The sequence below is a fragment of the Falco peregrinus genome, chromosome 3 (genome assembly GCF_023634155.1).
Source record: "Falco peregrinus isolate bFalPer1 chromosome 3, bFalPer1.pri, whole genome shotgun sequence".
Taxonomy (NCBI): Eukaryota; Metazoa; Chordata; class Aves; order Falconiformes; family Falconidae; genus Falco; species Falco peregrinus.
In genome coordinates this window covers 92,378,930-92,387,700 of record NC_073723.1, presented here as the reverse complement: position 1 = coordinate 92,387,700, position 8,771 = coordinate 92,378,930, and the positions used below count along the sequence as shown (strand labels likewise).

The 8,771-nt window shown below is 55.5% G+C and overlaps 1 protein-coding gene across 1 annotated transcript; it reads left to right on the top strand.

Moving 5' to 3' along the window:
- The first annotated feature begins 2,027 nt into the window (after positions 1-2,027).
- FOXC1 (forkhead box C1) lies at positions 2,028-4,542 on the top strand. The gene is given in 2 exon segments (XM_055801057.1): positions 2,028-4,202; positions 4,204-4,542. Coding segments are annotated over 2 exon segments (1,701 nt in total). The 5' UTR covers positions 2,028-2,729; the 3' UTR covers positions 4,432-4,542.
- The last annotated feature ends 4,229 nt before the right edge of the window (positions 4,543-8,771 follow it).

Here is an 8,771-nt window from a genome sequence, read left to right as displayed (position 1 = left end):
CTGACATTTATTACCAAAAGGAGACCCGTTATGTTTGAATATGAAAAGGAGCAGATATTAGGCTATATAAATTACCTCCTTCACATGACTTGCATCTCATTTAAAACACTTTTTTTTTTTTAATAACCATCGAATTGGTGTTTCAGAGGAAAAAGCCATACGTGCTAAAATACCGCCACGCAAACGATGCGCCTTTAACACGCTCCAAAGACACGATCCCCAAAGCAATCGATCACAGGGAAAAGTGTGGAAAGGGAGTTTGAAATCAGTGAAACCAAAAGGGTCTTTTGACGTATTTGTGGTGTCACGAGATCAGGGTGGGTGATACATCTCACAAACACGCGCACACACACACACACACGTCTTCCCGTGCAAATTCCACCCCTTAAAATAGATTTCAGCTTGTTCCTTTCAACTGATCTATTATTAACGCTAATGAAGCTTCAGAGGTATCGGCTACGAAGTGAATGAAGAGCACTAGGTTGCAATTCGAATATCTGAAGTCCTGGTAAAATGCACTAATGTGAAAATACCTATACGAATCTCTCCGTGTTTAAAGTAAGAAGAGGTGGTCTTCTTTCTTAAAATATAACAGCAAATTAAAAGGAAAATTAAAAAAAAAATAATAACTGAGCCCTCTCTCTGCTCCCTTTGAGCTCCCGTTAAAGTGTTATTCTGATTAGAGCCCAAATATTATTTGAGATATTTAGACAAAAGGAACAGCAAACCAAATCAAACCTTCATGGCCGAACCGGCCAAATAGTTTAAGGAACATTCATTTTATTGTACTTTTTCTTCCTGTCGTCGTCCGTCCCCCCACTTGACACACCTGACCTACCACGGAGTCCACATTAGAGTAGGAACAAAAGTATGCCCTCTCCGCCTCAAGTAAGTAAGTAAATAAATAAATAAATAGATAGATAGATAGATAGATAAATAAATAAATACAGCAAAGACCCGCTTTCCGTAGCACATCCCGTAAGGTCTGTAAAGATTACCTGAACGAGCGAGCTAAAGACCCCGCACAAAGCAACGCGCCCCTGTTTATAAACAGCAGGGACAGCGGGCGCTTGATTTGCAGGCGGAGAGAGGAAAGCCCTTGGTGGCTGATTCATTAAAAAGGGGCTTTGGAGGGCTCGTCAAAGCCCCGCCAGCCGGAGGAATGCAACCTCCTCAGAAGCGTTTGGGCAGGCAGCCGACTGCGGGCAGGGTGGTGCTGCTGGAGCAGGGGCATCGCACCCCCTCCCACTGTCCCCTCGGTCCCCGCGGGGGGGGGGGGGGGGGAAGGCGGCTGGGGTGAGCGGAGCCTCCTGGCCGGGGAGGGCACGGAGCGAGGCGGCACCGCGGCGTGGAGCCCCCGGCCCGCACGGGCAGCAGCCCGGAGCGGAGGAGGGGGAGAGCCCGGCTGGAGCGTGCGGAGCAGACAGACCAACAACGCTGTGTGTGTGTAACAGTGTGAGAGAAACACGCGTGGCGGAGCGCGGGGTGCAAAAACGCTCCGTGGAAGCATATACACATATACATACACATCTATATCTATACACATACACACATTGGTGCAGGCGTGCACGTCGTGCGTGTGCCCGGGGCGGGTGTGCGAGGGTGGCCCCGCGCGTAAGGACGCGGGTGGGTGGGCACGCACCGGGCTGGAAGGGCTCGCGCGGCTCGGCGCGCAACGTGCGCGGGCGCGGAAGGGTCCCCCCGGGTACGCAGCGCCCCGCGCGATCCCGCGGCTCCGAAGGCGGCCGCGTGTGGCGGCGAGCGTGTGTGGCCGGTCCCCGAGAGCTGCAACTCCCAGGGCTGCTGCGGGGATTTTTTTTTTTCCTTCTTTCTTACTGGCTTTTTTTTTTTTTCCTTGCTTGCTCGCTCCTTTTTTTTTTTTTTCCCTCCTCATTCAGAGCCCCGGGTGTCTCCCAGCCTCCATTGGCTGCCCCGGCTCGGCGGGGCGGAGCTGGGCCGCCTGCAAAAGGAGGAAAAGAAAAAAAAAAGAGAGGAAAAAAAAAAAAAAAAAGGAGACCGAGAGAGGAGAGGGAGGGAAAAAAAAAGGAGAAAACTGTAAGTGCGTAAAAAAGTTCTCGCCGTGGTGACGGATGCTCAAAAGTTCAGGAGTTTTTCCGATGCTTCCCAAAGCAGCCTGCGACTGAAAAAGAGACTGAAAAAAAGCGAGAGGGAGAGAGAGAGGGAGACTTTGCACTGGGAGATCGGGAAGGTGGATTTTTTTCTTCTTCAGCTCGCTTAAAAAAAGCCAACAAAACACATCCCTCTACTTTTGTCCCTCCTTTGCAGACAACTTGTTGCAGATCCCCGTGGAACAAGGAACTGGGAGCGTGGGAGCCTCTTTGCAAAGGTTTTATTTTCTTAATACTCTTTCTGCGTTTGGAAGTTGCTTTCTCCGCTGCGATTACTTTTCCCCCCCCCCCTCCCGCGTTTTCTTTTTAAAAACATTTTTCACCCCCCTCCATTTTTTTCCCTTTTTTGATTTCTTTTTTTCCCCTCCGCGTGGAGTGCGGGAGCTTGCCGGTGGGCTCTCCTGGGCGAAGAAGAGGAGACTTTCGGCGCTGCCGTCGTTATTCTTCCTCCCTTTTTCCGCGCTCCGCCGGGGGGGTGGGGGGGTGGGGGTTGCCCGGCCGCCCGGTCCAGCTCGGTCCGCGGAGCGGCGGAGGGGTGGAGGGGGAAGGGACGCGCTGTTTGGTCCGGCGGGGAGGGTGGGGGAAAGCTGACGGGAGGACATGCAGGCTCGCTACTCCGTGTCCAGTCCCAACTCCCTGGGAGTGGTGCCGTACCTCGGCGGAGAGCAGAGCTACTACCGCGCCGCCGCGGCGGCGGCCGGCGGGGGCTACACGGCCATGCCGGCCCCGATGAGCATGTACTCCCACCCGGCCCACGAGCAGTACCCGGCCGGCATGGCCCGCGCCTACGGGCCCTACACGCCGCCGCCGCAGCCCAAGGATATGGTGAAGCCGCCCTACAGCTACATCGCCCTCATCACCATGGCCATCCAGAACGCGCCCGATAAGAAGATCACCTTGAACGGGATCTACCAGTTCATCATGGAGCGGTTCCCTTTCTACCGGGACAACAAGCAGGGCTGGCAGAACAGCATCCGCCACAACCTCTCCCTCAACGAGTGCTTCGTCAAGGTGCCCCGCGACGACAAGAAGCCCGGCAAGGGCAGCTACTGGACCCTCGACCCCGACTCCTACAACATGTTCGAGAACGGCAGCTTCCTCCGCCGCCGCCGCCGCTTCAAGAAGAAGGACGCCGTCAAGGACAAGGAGGAGAAGGACCGCCTGCACCTCAAGGACCATGCCCCGCCGCGCCCGCCGCCGCCCGCCGCCGCCGAGCCCGAGGGCGGCCCCGCCGGGGGCAGTGCCGCGCCGCCGCCGCCGCCCGTCCGCATCCAGGACATCAAGACGGAGAACGGCACGGCCTCGCCGCCGCAGGCCGTGTCCCCCCCCGGCGCCGCGCCGCCGCTCGGCGCCGTGCCCAAGATCGAGAGCCCCGACAGCAGCAGCAGCCTCTCCAGCGGCGGCAGCCCCCGCAGCACCCTCCCCTCCAGCCGCTCCCTCAGCCTGGAGGCCCCCGAGCCGCCGCCGCCGCCCCCGCCGCCGCCCCCGCCCCCGCCCCACCACCACGGCCCGGGCTTCAGCGTGGACAACATCATGACCTCGCTGCGGGGCTCGCCGCAAGCCGCCGCCGAGCTGGGCGCCGGCCTCCTGGCCCCCGCCGCCGCCGCCCCGCGCACCGGCATCCCGCCCGCCCTCTCCCTCGGCGGCTACTCGCCGGGCCACAGCTCCGTCTACGGCTCGCCCTGCGGCCAGGCGGCCGCCGGCGCCGCCGCCGGCACCTACCACTGCAACATGCAGGCCATGAGCCTCTACGCGGCGGCGGGCGGCGCCGACCGACCCGGCCACCTGCCCGCCACCGCCGCCAGCCCCGCCGAGGACCCGCTGCCCGACTACGCCATGCCCACGGGCGGCGGCGGCGGCGGCGGCGGCGGCGGGGCGGGGGGCGGCGGCGGCGGGGCGCTGGGGCACGGCGGGCTGGGCGGCGCGGCGGGCGGCCACCAGGAGGGGCACCACCCGCACCCGCACCAGGGCCGCCTGGCCTCCTGGTACCTCAACCAGGCGGCGGCGGCGGCAGCGGCGGCGGCGGCGGCGGCGGGGGAGCTGGGCCCGCTGGCGGGCGCGGCGGGCTACGCGGGGGCCGCAGCAGGGCTTCGCCGCCGCCCCGCGGGAGGTCTTCGAGGCGCCGCGGCTGGGCCTCAGCGCCTCGCCGGGCGGCAGCGGCGGCGGTGGCGGCGGGGCGGGGGGCGGCGGCGGCGGCGGCGGCGGGGCGGGGGGCGGCGGCAGCTGTCAGATGGCCTTCCCCGGCAGCCAGCCGCTCTACCGCACCTCCGGGGCCTTCGTCTACGACTGCGGCAAGTTCTGAGCGCGCCCCGCCGCGGGGACACCGCGGGGACACCGCGCAGCACCGCGCCGCCGGCCCCGCCGCGCCCGCGGAGGGGAGCGAGCGCACGCGAAAAGCTTTTGTACAGAGACAGCCCCAAAGCATGTCTTGGTTTGTTAAAGGACAGTGTTACTCCAATAACACGTAAGTTTTTTTTTTTAATTGCTTTGAGAAATACTTTTTTCCTGCCCGCCCCCCCCATCCCTTAAGATATTGCCATGCCCCGTGTTTAAAAGTGGGCGAAAAGTCCAGCGTAGAGTACCAGCTTCTCCCCCCCCCCCTCCCCGCCCTCCCTCTTCTACAAGGACTTGTTTTAAAATGTAAATTGCGACATAGTAATTTATTTTTAATTTGTAGTTGGATGTTGCGGACCAAACGCCAGAAAGTGTTTCCCCCTCCCCTGAAAAGTGACGTTAAAATTGACTGAAACGCTGAATTTTTCACTATATATAAAAAGGGAAACTGTATTAATCTTATTCTATCAATATTTTTCTTTTTTTTTTTGTTGAAAATATTCTGAAGGTATTGCATTGTTTGTTTATTAATAAATTACCATTCAGTTGGAATGATCCTTTACACGTCTGTATATTTTAATACTTTCATTTAGAGAGAGGGAGAAAGAGAGGAAAAGGGATTTCATAACTAACTTTGTCGCTGGAACAGCTCGTTCCCCTCCGCGCAAATTCCAAAGACCATTTAGGAACTGCCAGGTCGAAAAATCCCTTTTCGGTCTCTTCTGCAATATGTTCCACTTAGTCAGCTCGCCTTATCCGCTAGGAAAAAAATACTTTCCCATGGCAGCTCTGAGTTGGCAAATAAACAAACACGTTTTCTTAGCAATTAATGGGCAAGACCTGGAAACATTTGACCATACACAGTAGTATGACAACATTACAGCTTTTAAAATAATATGCCTATGTAAGGATATATTAAGCGGTAACTCCGAGGTAGAAGTACATGCACTAGATTCCTGCCCTTGTGTAACTGTGTATATATGTTGAGCTATCGATCCCTGTGTGTGTATTTCAAATGTATTTTTATATAAGATTTACATATATACCTATATACCTATATTTAAAGAAGGATTACATATTTATTTATAGCTTCATATACGCACTGCATACCTTTCTAAACTCCAGTGTATAGCAGATTCCAGATATTCTGTAGTACATGTATTTTTAAATATAATGTAAGCATATAAATCACTGCTTCATAGAATTGATAGCAATGTGTGCAATCGCATCTGTGAAGCCGCTTCTGTAATATTTATCTTTTTACAGTACTCTTTTATTTCATATAAAAAAAAAGAAAGGTTGGATTACAGGGTGACTTGAACAGTCTACCCTTACACCTTTATAACTCTGCTTTACTCCTGTCCTTTAGGGACATTACTGGTCTGCTGGAAGTGCCCCAATTGCTCGGACTGAAATTATTTTAAAACGAGTATGTTTGGGAGAATTTTTCTTATATAGTTGTTTGTGTTTGGGTTTTTTTTTTTTTTTTTTTTTGGGGGGGTGTCTCCTTCCCTCCCTCTTTTTTCCTTTAAATCAGGGGAAAAACAATAAATATTACTAGGGTAGTAGATGAGTGCTGCACAGACTGACGTCACGTCAGATCAAGAATCTCACCTTCTGGACAATTTGCAATTAAGAACCTACGGGCAATGGGGATCACCTTCCCCCTTTGTAAATAACCACCAAAATGCAATAAATTCATTAACTTAAAAGAATCTGCCTTGTCAGTCAGACTTGGGAAGAAGATTATTTGATTGCAGATATTTAAGGCCTAAAGTTTGCTTTCAAGATAATACAGTTTCCTATCAGTATCTCTTATCTAAAGGCAACACTTAGCAGTAATTGCAGTTGCATTGTTAAGGGTTACACTGTAAATAAATACAAAGGTATTTACAGTTAAACCTTATTACCTCGCTTTTGAGCTCCGCTTCCCCCCCCCAAGCAATAATCTAGTATTCAGAAAACACATTCAGCAGATCGAATGCACCGAGTCGGGGAGGGAGTAATTTTGTAACGTTCGCTTAAAATATGTTTATTTAAGTATCGCGTAGGCTTTGCTTTTTCGTGCTAGTACCTCTACAGAGATTACCGGCCTTATTTAGATTTATTTGTTTGCTAAGCTGGGTGAGAGAAACTCAAACGCACCATCGCCCGGTTATGGTAAAGCTGGAGGGAAGGACGCGCAAAGCTGAACGCCTTCGGTCCGCGGGCGCGTTTTAATCGCTGCTCCCTGTTTTCCACCAGGACAGGGAAATTAAAGTTACCTATTCCCGGTCGGGCTCACCTTCTGCTCACCACCGTCCCTCTCCCGGTACCGGGGAGCTGAGCTGGTGGCTGCCGCCTCCCCTCTCCTTGTCACCGGGGCTGCCGGGCCAGGGGCTCCCTCTGCCCCCGGCAGCCGGGCTGGCCGGCGAGGGGGCTGCACTGCAACGCCATTCCTCCCTCCCCGTCCCGTATAGAAAATAAAAATGTAAATTAAAGAAGGGAGACGGTAGAGAGGGGACTGCATGTGCTATTTGCCTGTTATTTTTGTTGCGACCAGGCGCCGGCTTTCCTGTGTTTTGGGGTTTCTCAGAGGTCTCCAGCGGCAGCGTGTTTGTGGCGAAAATAAACCGGCGGGGAAGCGGTCGGTAGCTCGGCTGGCCCCATCGCCCGTTGCGTTGTCAGTGGTGCTGCTCCATGAGGGGAGCTGGGGGGGCTCTGCAGAGCCTGAGCCAGTGCCGTGTGTCAATGCTGCTAATGCCCGGGGCGGCCCGCTGCCCTCCGCGGCCCCGGCAGCGCGGGGCAGTCGCGCAACTTGCGCTCCCCGGCGGCCCTGGCTGCAAAAGGGGCGGGTGGAGGGGGCTCGCCTGGCCGGGGGGGGCGGCTCGCAGTTAGGGAGGGGGTAAAGGGAAACGTCCCGCTCGGCTGCCAGGTAGGTCGTGCAGGGATCTTCTGCCCCCGGAGGAGATCCCTTTCCTGAAGTGACGTGCGCGGTCGCGGCGGAGGTCACCTCCCGCTTCTCAGGGTGACGGGCTGGCCCACACCACACGCGTGCTGCGGCTTGGTTTTGGTTGCTTTTTCTTGCTTGTTTTTTTTTTGTTATTTTTAAAGTTGTTGTTTTATTATTATCATAATTTTTTCTCCCCCTCCGCACAGAAATGGTTCACAACGAAAATAACATCAGCGGTGCTGAGGGTCCCCCCAGCAGGCAGCTAGCCGTGCGGGCTGGGGAGCGGGGAGGCGGTGCCGCGGGGTCTCTGCGCAGGCTGCGCGGGGCTGCGCCGAAGTGGGCCGGCCGCGCTGCCCCGCCGGGCCAGGGCCTCCAGCATGAGAAGCTGCTGCTGCTGCTGCTGCTGCTGCTGCTCGGGGGGCAAGGCCCGGCGGGCTCGCTGGAAACCTTCCCGGGCTGGGACAGGGCTGCGAGGCGGGCACGGAGCGGGGCCGTCCACCCGCAGGCAGCCAGCACTGCAGCCTGTGAGGCAGAAACGGCAGGCAGCGGGGCACGGACCCCGCGTCCCTTGTGTGCTTCCCTCCCCTTGAGAGCAGGAGGCAAACCCGAGTGTCCTTTCTGACCTGTGATTGTCTCCCAGCAGAACTGGGCCTGCCCTGAACGCCAAAAGAGATGCGGTGCGACCCTGCGCGGAGGCGGGCACGGGACGTGCAGCCAGGCAGCAGCGGAAGGTGCCTCCGTAAGGCCTCTGCATCTTTGGTGGCAGCCCGTACAGCCGGCAGGGATGCTCGGCCCCAGCCTTGCCTGCAGAGCGGTCCATTAGGTGCCAGGTTAGCATAGCGCTTTGTGATGTATTTTTAACTCATGCTGAAGTTTTTCCAAACTACTGCTTTGCTTTTTGTCTGGGGGGGGGGGGAGGAAACAAAACACTTTTTTCATTCATTTGAGGCACCATCCATTTAGCTGGTTCTGGTGCTTCTTACTTGTACTTGCTCATCTGTCACTTAAACTGAGGAAAATGTGGAAAAAAATAACATTCTCCCTCCTAAGTTTCCTCCTCAGAATTTCTTCTTAAAGCAGTTACAGTTCGTATTATGCTCTGCAAAGGTCATAACCAAAAATAGCAGAGAAATGCATGCAAATAGTTGAGAGGACATGGATTAAAACCCCATCCCTACCTCCACAGGCCAGGTCAGATGGAGAACGTGGTGAGGCAGTGTTGCGGGTGGAGATGTTAAGGGAATGCTTCCAAATCGGAGTTATACAGTGTCTGGGGCCCTTTCTGAAAGCCGCAAGGTTCGGAAAAGGCGCTTCGAAGTTAGCACGGGAATATTTTCATGGTTGGACTTAATTTTGTATCGCTACCGGTAACCCTG